The sequence below is a fragment of the Dipteris shenzhenensis genome, chromosome 23, assembly GCF_047967505.1.
Source record: "Dipteris shenzhenensis isolate YYH24624 ecotype China chromosome 23, Dip_SZ_1.0, whole genome shotgun sequence".
Taxonomy (NCBI): domain Eukaryota; kingdom Viridiplantae; phylum Streptophyta; class Polypodiopsida; order Gleicheniales; family Dipteridaceae; genus Dipteris; species Dipteris shenzhenensis.
In genome coordinates, this window is record NC_141618.1 from 26,160,577 (window position 1) to 26,180,843 (window position 20,267).

The window sequence follows — 20,267 nt, forward strand, 5'->3', positions numbered from 1 at the left end:
GAGAACTACAGGACCATTATGATTGGACATGTCATGTCCAAGATTTATGCATCAGTACTTGACTCCGAGGTTAGCAGACTTGCAGAGTGTCAAGGACTCAAAGCTGCAGGACAGGCCGGATTCCGGCGTGATCATGGAACCATGGATCACATTTTGATGCTCAGATGTATCATCGAGGAGGCGAGGTCACGGAAGCAGAGGGTTTATTGTTGCTTTGTGGGTTTTCGCAAGGCATTTGACATGGTCTCGAGAGCCCGCCTCATACGGCGCCTACAGGACTTGGGTTATGACCAGGAGATCATTTGGGCTGTCATGGCACTTTACGAGAGAGTTTTTGGTAGAGTTCGGGTAGGATCCGGGTGGACAGACGAGATCATGAGTACCATCGGGGTCAAACAAGGGTGTCCTTTGTCGCCTACCTTGTTTGGCCTCTACATTGACGAGCTTGAGACAATGATGCAGACACAGGGGGGTGTAGGCTGCTCCCTTGCGGGCACGCTGATCCAGATTTTGCTCTATGCAGATGACGTGGCTCTCTTGTCTTCCTCAGCAGAGGGGCTTCAGAGACACCTAGACGCACTACAGTCCTTTTGTGAGTGTCATGATTTGAAGGTCAACCTGGGTAAAACCAAGGTCATGATCTTCAATACATCTCGAGCCATCATGCCTCATGAGCAATTCACATTTGCGGGGTCATCTGTTGAGATAGTTTCATCAACACTTATCTTGGGGTTATCTTCTTCGGACCGAGCTTTACTATGAGACCCACGATGTAGGCACGCTTGAGTAGAGGGTATGCCTCATTGGCCAGGCTAGAGAGGCAGTGCTTCCGCTCACACTTTCATGATCCATGCACCAAGGGGTTGCTTTTTGACTCCTTGGCTCGCCCAGCGGGGATGTACGGCAATCCTTGTTGGGGGCCAGACTTGTCGGATATAGAGTGGGCCGGTGTGGAGCGGCTACAGGTTCTCATGCTATCACGGATGATTCGTGGTAGTCATCCGTTCCTCACCAGATCATTTAGGCTGAGTTTGGGTCACCCCCTTTACAACTAGATGCTGCATTTCAGGTCATCACATATCTGTACTGGGTTAGGGAATATGGGGATTATACCTCGGGGCGTAGCAGGCTACCATGGATAGCTTTATCCTCTTCTATGGCACTTACAGCAGGAGGAGATCAGAGGTGATGGTATGCACGTACAGAGAGATGGGTTGAGCGACCGGGGCTCCACATGGATAGACTACGTCCCTTCCAGTATGGCATGGATGCTCCGTTCTCTCCTCTCTTATCACACAAGGTCAACCAGGTTATGCGTGAGGATCTACTTCAGCTACACACTTTTCGGACTTGGTTGGAACGGAGTGAACTCCCAGTGAAGCTTAGCTTCTACAGAGATCACTTCTTACATATTACAGCGGAGGGTTTCATTGACCCACCAGGATACACACAGATTCACCTACCCCACTCGATGAGGATCTCTTGGGCAGTTCCGGGTCTCTTCACACAGACTTCGCATCAAGAGCGGCAGAGCAGAGCAACTACCCAGGGAGCGATGCATATGCACACTATGTGACATACAGGAGGTTGATTTTAGAAATACCCAACCGAGGGTACACGCAGCGGAAGACTTATAGTAATGCCCGGGAGCTCACACAGTGTGCGGTGTGAGTGTGGAATCACAGACTTCTTTACTTATGTGCATACAATAGGTGTGCAGACTCATCAATAGACAATGAACCAACCAGATAGAGAAACCACCAAAATATATATATTTCCGTCCACAACTATGGACACAATACAAAAGAGACAGATCGAGAGTCCCACCAATGATGTGGTCCTCTGATCTTACCACAAGGTCCTTCTCCTATCTGCTGGCTATCTCTAGACTCGAGTCCGCGTGCTCCACCTCGAGCTTCTGTAGACTTTCCGTCCAGATCTCAACACCTTGCTGCCCTGAGAGACAGCCAAGGTTCAGCCCTTGAGAGCTCAGTCTGCAGCACACCTTCTACTCTCCTTCACCCCCAGTGTGAGGCCCAAGAAAATGTCTTCTGGCTGCTCCTGTCTGCTGCTGGTTCTGCTGAACTGTTGGATGTGAAATGAGGCCCAGGGCCTCTCCTTTTATAGGCCCCAAGGGGCCTGGCAAAAATACCGACCAGTCTGCCCTGACTGGGCCGACTGGGCCGACTAGGTTGGCTGGCCCAACCGACCTGGTTGGCTCAGCCCAACCAGCCCTATATAAGGGCCCTTTGCTGGCCCTTTGTTCCATGCAGGGTCCAGCTCCTTTGCTGCTGTCCTGCCACCTGCCAGCCCTGCTTGCAAGCCATAGACCTGCCCATAGACCCCCACTATACTGCGCCTTGCTGCAGCCCTTTGCCGGCGCCTTGTCCTGGCCGTACCTCTTCCGTACACTGCCCTGCAGCAGCCCCGTACAGATCTGTACAGCTTTGTACCCTGCTCCGTACACATGCTGATGTCAGCGCGCCTTTCATAGGGTCCTGCTGCAGTCCACTGAGTGCCTCATGCCAGGCCTGATCCAAGACATTGTGTCCCCGCCATCTTCCTGCACATGAGCTGCTCCTGATGCAACCTTTCATCCTTGGGATACCCCACCAACCATGAATGCTCCAGATTTGTCTCAGATCCACACATCCAGGTAATCTCTCTTTGGGCACATCTTGCCCTAGGTCTCCCTCCCCCACGCTCTCCTCATTGGGGGGCTTACAGATGGGGAGGTGACCTTTCCAACAGTTGAGACAGAGGAGCATTTCATCTTCAGGTGTCCTGTGTACTATGAGATCCGAGGACGTTTCCACTCTCTCTTCAGAGATAGTTATGGGATTTTAGCCCATTTCCTCTCCTACCCAGACCAGCGGTGTTTGGCAGGTTTAATTCATGAGGCACTTAGACACCGCGAGAGGATACTCCGAGCACGGAGACAGGAGCAGACTTCTTCCTCGGTTGATCCCTCTCAGAGCTCTATCACGGAGTTCTTTAAGCTAGATCACATGGACCCCAACGAGACGAGGCCTCGACATGCCCGTGACCCGACAGCTCAGACAGAGGGTCGATACACATATCACACTTGGAGACATCCCCTCCTTGTTTAGAGTTGGAGCGCGACCGACGGGGGTCACAGTAGCCGTGGTTAGATGCAGAGCTACGACCAGGAGACATGCTAGGACCGCACCTCTGAGTGGTTGACAACACTCTATTGCCGACTTCATGCCTCCACTGCCTCATCCATCCTGATATCTTGCTGTTGTTGGGGATGATGATGATATTGATGATGATGCTGAGATTGATATATAGTCGACCATCGACATGACTATGTTGTACTTAGGACTTAGTATTGCCATTTTGCATTTTTTGCATTGGTATGGACGCTCGTTTAGTAGCTCCACTACCACAGCTCGTTGTATCAGGATTTTTACAGTCTCATAGACCCATCGGTGTTCCGAAGACTTTAATAAACTTTCTTTCTTTCTTTCTCTTATTTTCTTCTCTCTCAGTTCGGGTCCTATCTTGGGTGCAGATGCCCGCTTAGAGGCTGCACCCATTCAGCTTATTGTATCTGGTTTTTTCAGTCTCATAGACCCTTCGGTCTTTCGAAGACTTTGATATGCTACTTTATTTCTTTCTTTCTCAAATGCCCACATGGCCTCTCGGAGAACCCAACCCTTGCTACTGGTCGTCCTCCCCTTTGTTTTTCTCATATGGAGCTCACAGGTGGGGAGGTGACATCTAATCCCAATGCCCCCTCTTACCGACCAGGCTGAGCATACTTTTGTATCAGGGTTTGACCATTTAGGAGCGTTCTTCTAACACATATTTTTGCTGTTCTACATGCTGTGCATTCTTTAGTTGGCATTTGTGTTTTCTTTTACACTAGTGTACATATGGGTTGCAACAATGTTGTCATGTTTCTAAATGTCGCTCAAGGGAGTATGCTTTGCATTGCAATATGATGTGTTGCTCGATTTCTACCTCTCCTTGATTGCAAATATGTGGACCAGCTCCTTCCATGATGTTTGATCTTGCCCCTTCATGTCCATCTCACATCTCAAATGATGTGTTCCATCCAGATGGACACCACTGCCCTATGTGTCTGTTTGGGTATGGCTTCAGTGTATATAACTGCATGTGAATCTCTTATTCAGCAAAGCCGCTGGCCTCATATAATGGGTTTACATTTTGCTTGTCGGTACTCCTTTTGGTCGATGTCTCTCTCATGACTCTATAAGTTAGGTCTCTTCAAGCTCTGCGCTCTTAGGGGGTGTCTCTAGGAGGGGATTTGCCTCTATCTAGCTAGTATTTAGTGTCTTTCATCCACCATGACTGTGCCTTGTCCGTCTTTTACTTTATTTGAACTGGTGGCTTCCCAAGACTGGCAAAGAACATTATTTGCACCTTGTAGGTGTATCTAGTGACTCAATTCATCCCAAGTACTTTTAAATACATCCTCCTAGTCTCGAGGAGGAGAACAGAGTAGAGTGTTGTCCCTCTGACTCCAGGAGCTGCCCTATAAGGGGGAGGTTATATAGAGGAAGATCCCAAACAAGTCAAGAAAAGAAGTATACTTAGCAAGCAAACAATGCTTATTATCTTATTAGGAAAAGAGCTGCCTGTTAGGTAGAGGCCCTGGCTAGACAACGCTAGCCACTGTTGTTGGTGTGTCTCCCACAAAGATGGGTCCACAATTTGTTGGCAGTGTCCACAAAAAGTAAGCAATTTGGGTTTCACTGGTTTGCTGTCTGTGAATTCTTGCAGTGATTAATGTCTATTGTGCAGAAGATGATGGTGTTGTGCTATGCTGCTTTTTTGAAAGACTTTGTAGATATGGGTAGTGCCTTTTTTCATTCTTGCAAGCAGTTTAAGAAAGCAACCTTGGATCTGATCATATACATTTGTTTTATGGTTTGCTTGACAGGCCTTTGTAGATGTAGAGAGGGACATGGTAGAACGAGAAACTCCGATGGACAGACTGGTTTGTGGTGATGTTGGGTTTGGTAAGACAGAGGTGGCCCTAAGAGCAATCTATAGAGTCATTAGTGCTGGTAAGCAAGTCATGGTGTTGGCACCAACAACTGTTTTAGCCCGGCAACATTATGATGTAATCCGTGAGAGATTTTCAGAGTACAAGGTCCAAGTGGCCCTTCTGTGCAGGTTTCAGGTATGCTGAGCTATTGTTTTGGAATATCTACTTTCCATGTCTAGAAGCATGCTTAAGTCTGGCAATTTTGCGTTTCTACACCAAGTCACAGCCGTTATACAGATGTAAACTCAAAAGTCAATAATGTATGACTTTAAATGATATGTCCTTCTAAGGATAGAAGGCAAGTTCTGATGTCATATTAGCAATTTGAGTGAGCTTTCATGATGGATGTCTGAGGTAGTCTTCTTATGTTGATATTAAAAAGGCATGACTGTGAAAGCTGTGCTTTGACGAGTTTCTTTGTGTTGTAGATGTACACCACATATTCGTATGTCTGTAAGTGAAAATATTCTCGCACAGTAAGGTCCAAGCAATTTCCTTGGAATTCATTGGAGTCTAATTCTATTTTTGTATATTTCCCACGGACTGCCAAGTCAGCTTCTCACCACTTCTATCAACATTTAGAGGCACCCATCTTTTAGTAGCCTTTTCATTGGCATGCCATTGTTCCCATGTGATCTGAAGAGGCAAGTGTTGTGTTGTTTAGCCTCAATTGTTCATGCTATTTGATTGCCAAGCTGTTCTATTGCCATGTAATTCTTTGAGCTTTGCTCACCTATGGTGAGATGAGGCCATTTATTGTCAAAGCAATGTCATTCCTAGGCTTTATAAAGTGGTGCCTATGAGTTCTCTATGGCAAGATGTTTGACATATACTGATGTCATATGGCTGGCTTCTCCTATCAAATGCATCATTATGGCATAGATGTTCTTCTTTGCAAGCTGTGGCAATCAAAGCAACATCAAGCAATTGTCTCTGTACACTCCTTGTGCAGGCAGCCAAGGGTTCAGCTTGCTTGCTGTCCTTGAGAGTATCCAAGAGACACGTTGGGACTGTTTTCTGCTGTCTAATGACAGCTCTCTCCTCTGCAACTGCTTGTCCAATAGCGTGATCATCAAGTGGCTGCCAATCAGGCTATGGGCATCATGAGGAGGCTGTGAATTGCTAGAAGCATTGGGATGTGAACCCTGCAAGTTCCGGGCTGAATTTGTGTTTGACTGAAAAAGGGGCAGCAAGGAATCAAATATATTAGAGGCATCTACGGAAGGCTTTTTCAACCAGTCCAGCCAAGGCAAGGCTGCATGTTCAGCAAAAAACATGCCTTCTAACAATAACTTCCCCGTTCTAGGCTGGTACAACCGATAGCCTTTGCTCTGTGAGCTGTAGCCATTGAATATGCATTTGACGGCCTTATCTTCTAGTTTGTGCCTCAATTGAGAGGGAATAGGTGCCATATGCCAAGCACCCAAAAACCCGCAGTCGGGAAATCACAGGCTTGTGACGTGTTCATGCTTCATAAGGAGTGATTGTCTTCAATGCGTGGGTGTTGGCATACATAATTGCATCCAACCAAAACTTGTTGGACAAAGACTTCCGCTAAAGCGTGCATCTGGCTGTTTTCATCAATGTTCGATTCTTCTGCTTTACAATTCCATTTTGCTAGTGTGCATTGATGATTGGGCTGCTAATAAATCAAAGAATTCACGGGACATGCTAGTGCGGAGGGTCAAGAGATTGTTTCCGCTCTCATTTTCAGCCATGGCAAGGAAATGATTCAAACAAGCGAGCACTTCGTACTTGGATTTCAAGGGATAAACTAAGTGTGTCTTGTGAAGTCATCCACACAGGTAACAAAGTATGAGTAGCCCCCAATGATGCTGTCCTCATCGAGCTGCATGCATCACTATGGTACTAAGTGCAACTTCTTGACAGACCTGGTCTTGAAAATGGAGCAGGCGAGAGAGTGGTTCAAACCCGAGTCCCTCTTGATATAGGTAGTGGTACGGCCCCCGAATCTCGTTCAACTTTCTTGTTTTTTCAACATGTCTTCTTATATACCACATCGAATGACTTTCTTGAACAACAATATGGTGCATTGGTTTTTGTCCTTGGAGCCTTTTGGTATAAGCCTTCTTGAAAGGTTCACTTTAGAGTGCTTGAGACACACTTGCTTGTGATGGTGAGTTGGCTCCAATATTCTTAGCCCCTTTATTTTTTTTCTTACTGTGGTTGTATTATAGCTGCCTATTTGTCTACTTGTGTTGTCAGTCACACCGTCTCACACGTTGAACCTGAAGCTCAAAGTCAAACTCCAATTAGAGGAGCCCTACTGATCTACCGCTTCTAGAGAATGGGTTGAGGTTCCTAGGCCCAACGACCTCCCATTTGCGTAGGCCTTTACTCCTGTGAAGAAGAAATTTGCGATTTGTATTTGAGGTTGTGCATAATAGTCCACCTCATGAGGCTATACCAAAGTTGGGTCAGCTCATTATGAAGAGTGCAGTGTCGGAATTATCGCCATAATTTATGGCAATGACCAATGTATGACTAATAAGTGGGTTAGGGGCACTTTTCCCTCATTAGAGGTTTTTCCCCCTAAGCGCAGTTAGGATACCCAACTACAGTTAGTAGTTAGTGGTTGGGTTAGTTAGGGTTTTGTTACTATGACAAAACCCCTAGTTTTGTGTGTTGTTGACAATCTCTTGCAATACAACTGATGTTGCTCTCCTTCTTGCTCTCACCATTTTGCTCACATTTGGTATCAGAGCAATCGAGCTCCCGGAGCTGCTTAGCTCTTAGCTTCATTGCCAAGCTACAGCTCCTGCTCGTACATTTCTGTCGGTACGTTGTACGGATGACTAAGCTATTCGTACGTGTGGCTCCGTACTTGTTCTGCCCGTCATTCGTACGTTGCCGTACAGCTCCACGCACCTGCCTGTACAGCTTTGAGTACCTGCTCGTACATCTCTACGTAGCTGTCCGTACAACTGATCCGTACGGTTTTGTACAATACAGCCGTACAGTCCGTATTGTACAGAGTGTCACCGTACAGCTCCACGCACCTGCCTGTACAACTCTGAGTACCTGCCCGTACATCTCTACGTAGCTGTCCGTACGACTACTCCGCACGGTTCTATACAGTACAGCCGTACAGTTCGTACTGTACGGACTGTCTTAATGCTTCAAATCCCGTGTGCCTACAGCTACCTTGTTCAGCTCTTGCGTGTATTTAGGTGCTCCCGTTTTTTGTGACCTTTGCAGGTGCATTTGCAGATTTGTGGGCAGATTTGATATACCTTTGTAAGACTAGAATAAGTCCAATCATACAAATTTAGATTTTTTGTTGTTCTAGAGACAAAAAATCTACACAGAAAATAAAAGGGAAAATGAAAGAGAAGAAAAAAGAGGTAAACAAAAACTTTTATGAAAAACAAAAGGAAGACATACTTAGCCAGCAAAGCAACACTTATGTCATCATCTGTGCCCAAGCATAAGTAGCTATACTGGGTTTCCAAAGACCTGCGGAGTCTCTTGGGGAAGCCCAGTGCTTACTAAAGTACATCAAATAAACAAAAGAGAAAGAGGATAAGAAATAAAGAAGAAAGGAAGAAGGTGACTAAGCAAAAATAAACAAGCAAGTCAAGAAACAAAAAACAAAATCTTCCAAAAAATTGGAACTAACGCTCTCTCTCTCTCTCTCTCTCTCTCTCTCTCTCACTCTTATTTAAAACATAAAAAGCTAAAAGGACCCTTTACTCTTATGTATCGCTTCCTACAAAGAGGCAAAATTACAGTCCTAACTTAGAAAGCACAAGCATACGAAACTAAAAGCAAAATGGGCTATTCAGCTCCCTGCTTTTTGTTTTCAGCTTATGTTCAATCATTCTAAACATACCTAAGGCCGATACACCAAAGATAAAAGACTTCATATCTAAGATTGTGCGTACTTTTTTCATTATTTTCCTTGGATTATAAGTCTTGTGCAATAGTAAAGTGATCAAATTACTACATTGAGTGATAAAAGACTCCTTAGTTATACAAAGGCGGGAAAATCTATGGAATTGGGAAGAAATGACTCCATATTTTGCCAAATCAGAAATGTTTGAGTCAATGTGAGGCATTTTTATAATGTGTAAACCACTGAATACAGGTTGTTCACGTTTATCATAAAAATCAACCTTTAATCCTATGGTAGATTGAGAAAGTCTAAGATCTAAGAAAACACAAGAATGCCTCCTTGAAGTGCAGTTCAGTTCACAAGAGTCACGAGGATAGATTCCTTCTCCAAAAGCACAAGTGTCTTTGTACATAAAGTCTTGAAAGTTAGGAACATCTGGTACAAACAAATCATCTATAAAACACCTAACTTGGCTAAGCTTATGTAAAATGATAGGGTAGGTACTGATAGAAATAAGACATTGCATAAACTCAAATTCATAAGTGAAAAGATAAAAGTTTGCTAAAAAGACGGTACAATTAGTGCCCATGGGGATTCCTATAATTTTTTGAAACAAAGAATCACCTATTGTGATGTAAATATTATCTAAAAGAAAATCTATCCAAGAGCAACACTTACTACCTTTGTGTATCTTTTCTTTTTAGAACCGATGTCATGATCTTTATTTTTTAGCCACAAAAAGTCAAAGCATAAGGTTGTTTTCTCAACTTTTAGCACTTTGCATCTATCTTTGTCGAATCTCAGCTTGAAAACTTTAGCCACTAGCTTTTTTATTACAAACCTCAGGTCTTCTAGCTCAATCTTTGTGTAAAGTGTGGTAAAATCATAGGTTTGAAGGAGAATAGGAGACTCTTTTTCCTAAATGCTTCGGGAGGAATTAAAAATTTTTACAATAGGAATCACTCCTACAGAGTGGTTTAAAATCCATCTTGAGTTCGAGGAGACATCTGCCTCCTTTAATAAGTCCCTCCAAAGTTCATGGACACTAGGCAACATGGCTTTGAAGCAGTAGCTTAGCCATTTAGAGACATCCATCAAAATAGTCTCACAAGCAACTGCAATGAGTAATTAACCCAAGGGACTTCTTCTAGTTTCAAAGCAACTTTCTTCAAAATCTTCCCTTTCCATTCTGATAAGATATTTTGAACTCCTAAATATTCTTCTAATTGCAAAACAAACTTTGAGATTCCCTTATCGATAGCTTTTAAAAGGCAAGTTTCTTTAAAGGAGTACAATCGAAATTTTGTGCCTTTCATGAAAAGGTCTCTTAAGTTACTAGAAAACAAAATTGAGGTATTAGCTGTGACTACCTGTCCTAAATCAGCATCAATAAAGCTTTGGAATCTCTTACTTTAATAACAACAAGGTTCTCTAAGGATAGAAGATTTCGAATGCTCTGAAAGCCTTTTACCTATCTCTCCATAGTTGAAAGCCTTTTGTCCTGAAGTTTTTACATACTTCCAAGCTACTACTAGATGCTTCCAAATTCTTCTCACAAAATGAGGGAGAGAATCCATTACTTCATGAGACTTCAAAATTGAGTTTAAGCCTATCTTGTCAAGAGAGGGAGAAGTAACTTTTATCGAAAAAAGACCCCGAGACATTAATCTATCTAGGTAGAGTCGTCTTCTTTTATAGTCTCGAGAAGCAAGAACTCTTGGAACTGAGAAAGTTAAAGGAGCTAAAGGAGGAGGAAGTGGCGGAAGAGGAAGTGAGGGAGGCAACTCACGAACAACATGTGAGATTGCAGGAGAGCTAGGACAACCCCGTAACATAACTTTAGGTTTCCATACGAGGTTAGGTGTATGACTATGTTGTTAAAGAGGAATGTTAAAGGGCTGGATATGAGTTCTCCACATCAAAGGGTTCTTTTTAGAGGTTCTTTTATTTTTATGAAGAGTTGATTTTCCTTCCAAATTAAAACCTCTTGGGAAGAAAGTGTGTAAAGTTCTCATCCAAAACAATTCAGGAGGATGAGCAGCCTTGTAAAAATCCTTGGCATTTTGTGAATTGGGCATTGTGTATTTGACCACATTTTGTGAATTGGGCATTGTGTAAAATTTGGGGTTTTTCGTGGATTTGCCCCAATTTCAGCTCAATCTCTTCACAAAATTTGGGGCTTTTGGTTTTGCCCTGCAATTGTTTGCAAATTGGGGGCTTTCAGTTAATTTGCCCTCTTTTGGATGCAATTTCCCTAGAGAAATTGGGGCTTTTGGCATTTGGATGCAATTTGGCAGTATACTAGCTGTTTGGGACTGTTGCAGGCAGTTTTGGACTCAGTTTGAGTGACATTGCAAACATTTACAATTTTTGTAGTGTTATTTTGGCAATTTTTGGGCATTTGCAAGACATTTTGGGTGCATTTTGAGCCTTTGATTGGCAGTGATAGTAAGGTGTCATTGTGGACAGATTTTTTGGTAGATTTGGGTTGTGCATTTGAAATTCCAGGAAGGAATATTTCTTGTCACATTTGCTGCATATTGTTTTCTTTTGCAGATATCGCCAAGAACAATCCCAATGAAGTGTTTGGCTTCCTCACACCAGAGGATAAGTTGGATGGTACCAACTACTCCCTATGGAGTTTTATGGTTCGCAATATCCTAGTTGGCAAACACTTACGGGACTATGTCAATGGGGATGAGCCTCGACCAGAGAATGTTGTTGCACCTGCCACTCCTCCTCAACAAGGTGGGAGAAGGGGTTAGAGGACAAGTTCAAGGTGCAGGACAAGTGCTTGGTGCAGCAGTAGCTGCAGCGGTGGCTCCTACACAGGATCAGAAAAGGTGGGATTCACGTGATGCACTAGCACTTTCAGCTATCTCTCTTTCTGTCAAAAGGTTTATCATTCCGCACATTCGGTCATGCAAGACCTCGAAGGCAGCTTGGGATATTTTGGAGAGTATGTTTTCAGCCCGCAATGATGCAAGGGTCTCATTCCTGAAGAGAGAGTAGACTCATACTCGTGACTCTATGTTTGAGCACCTCACTAAACTTTAGGATTTGAGAGAGCAATTGAATATTGATGAGATCATTCCAGATTAAGAGATGGTCACTACCACTCTGAATTCTTTTCGTGAGTCTTATCTTGGCTTTCACATCTCATTGAATTTGTCATTGAGGGGGGTGGCAACCCTCTCACTTTTCATGAGTTGATAGGACTTTTGTTGCAGGAAGAACAAACCAGGAAGAACATGGCTTCATGAGCTAGTGAACATGTGATGCTTTCGAAATTCAAGGCCAAAGGTAAGGGGCTACATAAGCAGCAGCAAATCAGTCTTCACATCAGCATAGAGCTGATTCTGGACAGCCTTCTCACAAGGCTAAGAATGATGTAGAGAAGCTCAAGTGAAAGGGTGTTTGTCATTACTGCAAGAAGCCGGGTCACTACATCGGGGGATGCAAGAAAAAAATTGCTAAGGAAAAGAAAAAGGATTCTGGTATGGCTGTCACAGATTCAGCTCCTCATGCACATGATGGTGGTGATGCTTCAGCCAACTTAGTGGAAGAAGAGTATGCCTTTCTGACTTGCAGTCCTAATTTTCAGGTGGTTGCTCCAGATATTACAGCCATCTTTGAGAATGACTCTTATGCTTTTCTGACTTGCAGTTATGATCGTTCTAAGGATTCGTGTGCTTTCAATGTCAATGAGACATTGAATAATTGGTACTTTGATAGCGGTGCCACCAAACATATCACTTCCATGATGTGTTTGTTTGATTCTTTGCATCCATCACCTGCTGGAAAAAGGGTGTCTTGTGCCAATAATTCTTCTTATTCCGTTCTGTTAGAAACTCACTGTGCCCACCTGTGAGCCCCTGATTTGAGGGAACAAGGGGCAGTGAGAGGTAGGAGGGCTGGAGAGAGAGAGAGACTCAGGCCGGCATCATAGGCAACCAGCACACGGGCTGGTTGCAGGCTGCAACAGCAGCTAAAATAGGGCTTCAGGCCTCACATGGAGGCTCCTGCAGCAGCGCAGACTGGCTGCACAGGGCACCCTTATATAGGGGCCTGTGGCAGGCCAAGTCGGCCCAACCAAGGCCATCAACCAGGGCCAACCCTGGTCGGTTTTCTAGGGGCCATGTGGTCGGCCACCAGACAGGGTACCGACCCTGCTGGTCAGTCAACTCAAGGGGCCTGGGCAGTGCCTATAAAAGGCCCACTCCTCCATTCATTCCAGCATCTAGTGCAATACTGAAAGCCCCTCTCCAAGGCTGTGTTCAGCACTCAGATCTGGAGCAGCTTGTGAGAGAGAGAGTTCATCAATATTCTCCAGTATTTTGCTGTGTTTTGTACTGCTCCCCTGGAGCTATTTTTCTGCCCACCATCCGGTGAATGAATATACTCTCTCTCTCTCTCTCTCCGTCCATATTTATTAATGAGTGAGGATTTGTTGCATCTGTGATCATCTATTTGAGTTGAGTGTGTGTCAGAGTTGAAGAGATCTTGGGTGGAGGTTTGAGTGATTCATTCCCTCTTGATTTCTAACATGGTATTTGAGCCATAGGCTCTCAACTCTTCTTCATCCAAGCACTCTCTTAAGGAAGGAGTCCCTTGGCAGAAAGGCGATTCTGTTTTCAGCTCAGGCTAGCACGGGAGGTCAGTACATCTTTTTTGCTTCAGTTTTTCAGTTTGCTATTCATCGAGATGGATCAGCGTTCAGAAGCCTCTACACCCACTGCTCGTCCTTCCTCCTTCTCCAGTCATCTTCCTTCTTCATTTATTCCCAATTTTGGTGAAGCTGGAAAGCTCGATGGGACGAACTATCCAATCTGGAATCCGAAGCCATCCGTTGGCACGGAAGCTGTGGAAGATAGTGATTGGGACCGAGGAGAAGCCGGAGGACATTGTGGACAAAAGAGGTGAAGTTTTATTTGAAGCAGATGTGGATGAACTCAGTGCATGGGAGGAGAGGGATGCTCAAGCCTTAGCAATGCTAATTGGCACGACAGCAAATGCTATGATTCCTCATATCCAGTTGGTAGAGACGTCTTCAGAGGCGTGGGCCATACTGAAGGAGCTGTATGAAACCGATAATACAGCCCATATCATTGCTCTTCAGCATCAGCTTTATAATCTTGATATAAATGAGGGTGATAGTGTGCATGACCATCTGACAAAGGTGAAAGTTGTGCGGGACCAGCTCGCAGCGGTTGGCCAGAAGATGGACTCGAGTCAATTGGCGTTGCTCACACTCCACAAGTTGCCATGGAGTTTCAAAAGTTTTGTGACTACGGTCACTGCGGGTCAACGGACTAAGCCAATCACCTTTGAGGAGCTTGGCCCACTCTTGCTTCAGGAGGAGGCTCGAGGGAAACTCTTTATGCAAACTGACGAGAAGGCATTAGTGGCCAAAGACAAGCCTAGAAAAGGCAAGCCAAAGGAGTTCAAGAAGTCAGAGGATGCTGATCGAAAGAAGAAAATGAAGTGCTATTACTGTGAAAAGCTTGGCCACTCCGCCAAAGAATGCCGTAAGAAGAAGGCAGATTAGAAGCGGAAGAGAGAAGCCAGGAACAAAGAAGAGCCTAAGAATGATTCTGCCAATGTGACGATTGGACAGTTGTTTTTAATCAATGAACATTGTTCAGCATATGCAGTCAGTGAAGGAAAAGAGGGTTGGTATGTTGATAGTGGTGCTTCAAAGCACATGTCTAACAGAAAGACTTGGTTCAAAACCATGGAAAGTACACACCCGGATTCCAAAGTTTCTGTCGGGGATAGCCGGACGTGTCTTGTGAAGGGCATCGGTAGCATTCCTTTCATTACAACCACGGGTGAGGAGAAGGATATCTCTGGAGTACTTTATGTACTCAACTTTTGCAAGAACTTACTGTCTGTAAGTCAGATGGACAAAAACAACATGACAGTTCTCTTTCAAGATGGCAAGGTCACCGTGACATCCAAAGCAAATGGACAGATGGTGGCTCAAGGAGTTGAAGAGAACGGACTGTACTGCCTCAGTGCAATGTTGGTTCATGAAGACAATGGAAAGTCCAAACTTTGGCATGAGCGCTTCGGTCACGTCAGCTATGGAACCTTGGCTGAAATGTCAAAGTCGAAGATGGTGGATGGACTTTCACCAATTACAGGAAAGGATGGTGCCTGTAGGGCTTATCTAAAAGGCAAGCAGCACAAGGACAAGTTCCCACAAGAGGCCTCGTTTCGGGCCAGCAAACCTCTTGAGTTGGTTCATCCCGACATTTGTGGCCCAATGTCTACAGCATCGTGGGCAGGATCCAGATACTCACTTCTCTTTGTGGATGATTTCAGTAGAATGACCTGGGTATATTGCTCAGCCAAAAAGTCGCAGGCTTTCGAGAAGTTCAAGGACTGGAAGGCCAGAGTTGAAAAGGAGACAGGGGAGGATGTCAAGACGTTCCGTACAGACAGGGGGGGAGAATTCACCTCAAATGAGTTCAACACATTTTGTCGCAAGCATGGGATCAAGTAACAACTCACCACAGCACATACTTCTCAGCAAAACGGGGTAGCCGAGAGGAAGCATAGAACCACCACGGAGACAGGGCTTGCTATGCTCCGAGGTAGGAACCTTTCTAAAGCCTATTGGAGTGAAGCTATCAATACAGCCGTACACATTCTCAACAGGACCAAGACGAAGGCCGTCAAGGACAAGACTCCATATGAGGCATTTTTTGGTAAGAAGCCCTCTATCACTCATCTTTGTATTTTTGGTTTTAACGCATGGGTGCATGTGCACAAGGAAGATAGGACCAAGCTTGATTCCCGGAGCAGAAAATGTATCTTTGTTGGGTATAGCAAAGAATCCAAGGCCTATCGACTCTTCAACCCATTAAAGAAGTAGATCCTTATCAGTCGGGATGTTGTCTTCGAGAAAAAGGAACCTGAACCCCCGGAGGAGCCTCAGATTGAGGAGGAGGAGATTGTTCAACCCCCGAACCCACCCCGCCCAGGTTGACCATCCAAGAGGTGGCGAAATCGGAAGCTGATGTTCCACAAGGTACTGAGGAAGAGCATGATGTTCTAGAAGCAGTTCCAGTTTCTCCTCCCACTGAGAAGCAGAAGAGGTTGCCCCAATGGTACCTACGGAAATTGGAAGACTCTCGGGTCACCGAAATACTTGAGAGTAGCAATTTCAGATTGCGACGGTCTCAACGTCTTCAGAAGACCCCATCCGTGAATTTTGTGTTGGTGGCTCAGCTTGAAAAGCCAAGGACCTTCGAGGAGGCGAAGGACCATCCAGAATGGCAGGCTGCCATGCATGCATAGATGGATGCTATCCTGAAGAACAATACTTGGGACTTAGTGGCCAGGCCCCCACGACCGGAAGTCATCGGCACTAAGTGGGTATACAAACTTAAATACAAATCAGACGGCAGCTTGGATAAGTATAAAGCAAGGTTAGTGGTCAAAGGTTTTGCTCAAACTAAAGGCATGGATTTTGATGAAACTTTTGCTCCCACAGCTCGCATGGTTACTATCCGGATAGTGATTGCCCTTGCTGCCCAATTCCAGTGGCCTATTTTTTAAATGGACGTGAAGTCCGCATTGCTTAATGGAACCCTGGAGGAGGAGGTATACGTAGAGCAGCCATCGGGCTTTCAAGATCCAGGGTCCCCATTATAGGTCTACAGGTTGAAGAAGGCGCTATACGGGCTGAAACAGGCCCCCAGAGCTTGGTACCAAAGGATTGATGTATTCTTTCAGAAGATAGGGCCAAGTCGGAGCCCTTCTGAGGCAAACCTCTACTTGTTCATTAAGAAGGGGTTGCGATTGGTACTCATCCTCTATGTTGATGATCTTATCTTGACAGGTGACCATGTCAAGAAGATTTCTTAGGTCAAGGAGCTACTCATGTCTGAGTTTGAGATGACTGACCTTGGGTTATTACACTACTTCCTTGGGATAGAAGTAAAGCATGCCAAAGACAGGATCTTCATTTCACAGGAGAAATATTGCAGAGAACTTCTGAAGAGATTTCAGATGGAGGATTGCAGGACAGCAGTAACTCCCATGGAGGTCGGGCTTAAGCTAAGTGTTCACGACACATCTCAGCCGGTCGATACTCCCTTGTACCGGCGATTGGTAGGAAGTTTGCTTTACCTTACCAATACTCGACCTGATATTTGTTATGCAGTTGGGCTATTATGCCAGTTCTCTGCTTCTCCCAGGAAGAGTCATTGGGATGCAGGTTTACGGGTGCTGAGGTATCTAAAGGGTACTTGCACCTACGGGATCACCTATACCAAAGGCATCGAACTAGGCAGGTTCTGTGACAGTGATTGGGCGGGTGATGCTGACACCAGGAGATCAACAACAAGGTATTGTTTTTTACTTGCATCTAGTGCCATCTCTTGGCTGAGTAAGAAGCAACCCACAGTGGCCCTTTCATCTACAGAGGCAGAGTACAGAGCCGCGTGTACAGCAGTGTGTGAGACACTGTGGTTGAGGTGGATTCTGGAGGACATGGACGTGTGTCAGGAGGACGCAACAGTGCTGATGTGCGACAATCAGAGTTGCATAGCCATTGCCAAGAATCCAGTGTACCATGCGCGGACCAAGCACATCGAAGTTCATTACCACTTTGCTCGAGAGCTCATCATCGACGACGTGATCGAGCTTATGTACTGCCCGACGCTTATGTACTGCGCGACTGTCGACAACTTGTCTGACCTCTTCACGAAGGCACTTCCTCGAGAACAGATGGAGCACCTCATCAAACGAATGAGGATTGGCCCACAGTTATGACATTGAGGGGGGGTGTTAGAAACTCACTGTGCCCACTTGTGAGCCCCCGATTTGAGGGGACAAGGGGCAGTGAGAGGTAGGAGGGCTGGGGAGAGAGAGAGACTCAGGCCGGCATCATAGGCAACCAGCACACGGGCTGGTTGCAGCCTGCAACAGCAGGTAAAACAGGGCTTTAGGCCTCACATGGAGGCTCCTGCAGCAGCGCAGACTGGCTGCACAGGGCACCCTTATATAGGGGCCTGTGGCAGGCCAAGTCGGCCCAACCAGGGCCAACCCTGGTCGGTTTTCTAGGGGCCATGTGGTCGGCCACCAGACAGGGTACCGACCCTGCTGGTCGGTCAACTCAAGGGGCCTGGGCAGTGCCTATAAAAGGCCCACTCCTCCATTCATTCCAGCATCTAGTGCAAGACTGAAAGCCCCTCTCCAAGGCTGTGTTCAGCACTCAGATCTGGAGCAGTTTGTGTGAGAGAGTTCATCAATATTCTCCAGCACTTTGCTGTGTTTTGTATTGCTCCCCTGGAGCTATTTTTCTGCCCACCATCCGGTGGATGAATATACTCTCTCTCTCTCTCTCTCTCCATATTTATTAATGAGTGAGGATTTGTTGCATCTGTGATCATCTATCTGAGTTGAGTGTGTGTAAGAGTTGGAGAGATCTTGGGTGGAGGTTTGAGTGATTCATTCCCTCTTGATTTCTAACACGTTCGTGGCATTGGTGAGATTGTATTTACAGCCACAGATTGCACAAATTTCAGAATTCATGATGTGCTTTATGTACCTGGAATCAAGAAGCATTTGCTTTCAGTGTCCTCTCTCAATAGAAGAGGATTTTAGTTTCAGCTTGATGTTTTTGAGAATAGACTTGATGATGCACTTGCAGTTTCTTCTCCCACTGATGCTATGCAGAATGCGGAGTTATGGCACGCTAGCTATGGGCATATGAGTTATGGCAGCTTGATGACACTTCAAAAACATTCTATGGTTGATGCTTTGCCTCCTTTGGAGTCACCTCCCCCTCATGCCTGTGAAGGGTGCATACTTGGGAAGATGCACAGGTTTCCCTTCAAGAAGGATGGTGCAGTACGAGCTATTCATAAATTGCAGCTCATTCATAGTGATGTCTGTGGTCCCATGAGGACTCCTACATTGAGTGGTTATCTCTATTATGTCACATTTATTGATGTACAGAGGCTTTGGAGGACTCCCAGGTTCACCCTTCTCAGACTATGGCCAGTATTTGGGCAGATACTATACACACTTTGATGGCCATTTGGGTGAACATACAGGGAACCTCCAGGACTGCTACTGCTAGGAGGGTTGCTTTTCTCAGAGTTTGGAAGGATTGTCCTTTCTTCTCTGATTCTCCTTCAGGGATGAGGTGGAATTTTTAGCCACCACCTGGGATTTTTGTTTGCTCATTCTAAGCTGTTTTTTCTCATGCTTGACATGATGTTCTTCCACACTTGAGCTTGCTCTACGGTTTTTATTCATACTTAATGAAGTACTTTTCTTGGGGAAAAAAAAAAAGGTAAAGCGAAAGCCAGATGGGTCTATTGATAGGTACAAGGCAAGGCTGGTTGCAAAAGGTTCTACTCAGAAAAAGGGCATTGATTATGAGGAGACTTTTGCTTCTACTTCCAGGATGACTACTATTAGGTTAGTGATTGCCATGGCTGCACATTTTGATTGGTGTGTACGCCAGTTGGATATAAATAAATAGGCGATGGATTCTCCCTTAAATCTCATTGTATCTAGGGCGTCTCATAAGTACACGGTCCTTAATCTCCACCTCGTGCGTAAACAGTCTTAGTTCTGTATGATGATGTGTGGTTATGATCTTGCATACTACCTCTATTTGAAATACGTGAGATGAGGTCTTGAGTTGACTTGTGGCTATCTGTATTGCATGGGAGAGGTGGACATATAAATATCCCGGTGTCTAGATAAAGCCATCCTTGTTCAAGTGGAGAAAATGCTCTTTGCAAAAGGTGACTTTGTGGCACGATTCATATACCATTTAATTTCTAGACTGGAATGTCTTAGACTTAATGTGATTGTCCTAAACCAGCCTGGTGCTGGTTCAAGGTGATTGAAATTGTGACTGTGTCCTAAACCAGCCTGATGGTTGAAATTGTGACTGTCCTAAACTAGCCCGATGGTTTAAATTGTAACAGTCCTAAACCAGCGTGGTGGTTGAAATTATTTCATTTTGCTATTAGCTTGATTATTAGATTCATCATATGTTTGTATTAAACTAGCCCAAGGGTTGAAAATGTTTTGTTTGATTAGTTTAAATAAACCGCGTTTTTTTACGTATTGTGTTTTATTTCATTTTCCTCATAGTAGTACAAAAAGGGAGCTCAGTGTATTGTTGTTCCCGCATATTGGGTCAACAAACAGAGCCGTTTCTCAAGTTTATGGATTAGAATCCTGATATTTCAATTGGGCAAAGAAGGGCATGCTTTGAGGATGCCAATACAAAATCCTCCTTTTCAACTCCCTGCCCCACATACAGGAGCTTTTTGAGCAATAGACCTCATAGAGGATTAGTGGACGGGTTCATGAGACTATGGGTCACAAATACTCTCT

General features: G+C 45.0%; 1 protein-coding gene across 1 annotated transcript in view; it reads left to right on the forward strand.

Annotated features, from left to right (window-relative positions):
* Positions 1 to 20,267, forward strand: part of LOC147887172 (DEAD/DEAH box helicase) — a 165,219-nt gene that overhangs the window by 17,918 nt on the left and 127,034 nt on the right. The window contains exon 3 of the mRNA XM_087394131.1: positions 4,931 to 5,173. Coding sequence (XP_087250257.1) covers positions 4,931 to 5,173 — 243 coding nt within the window. The remainder of the gene's footprint in view (positions 1 to 4,930; positions 5,174 to 20,267) is intronic.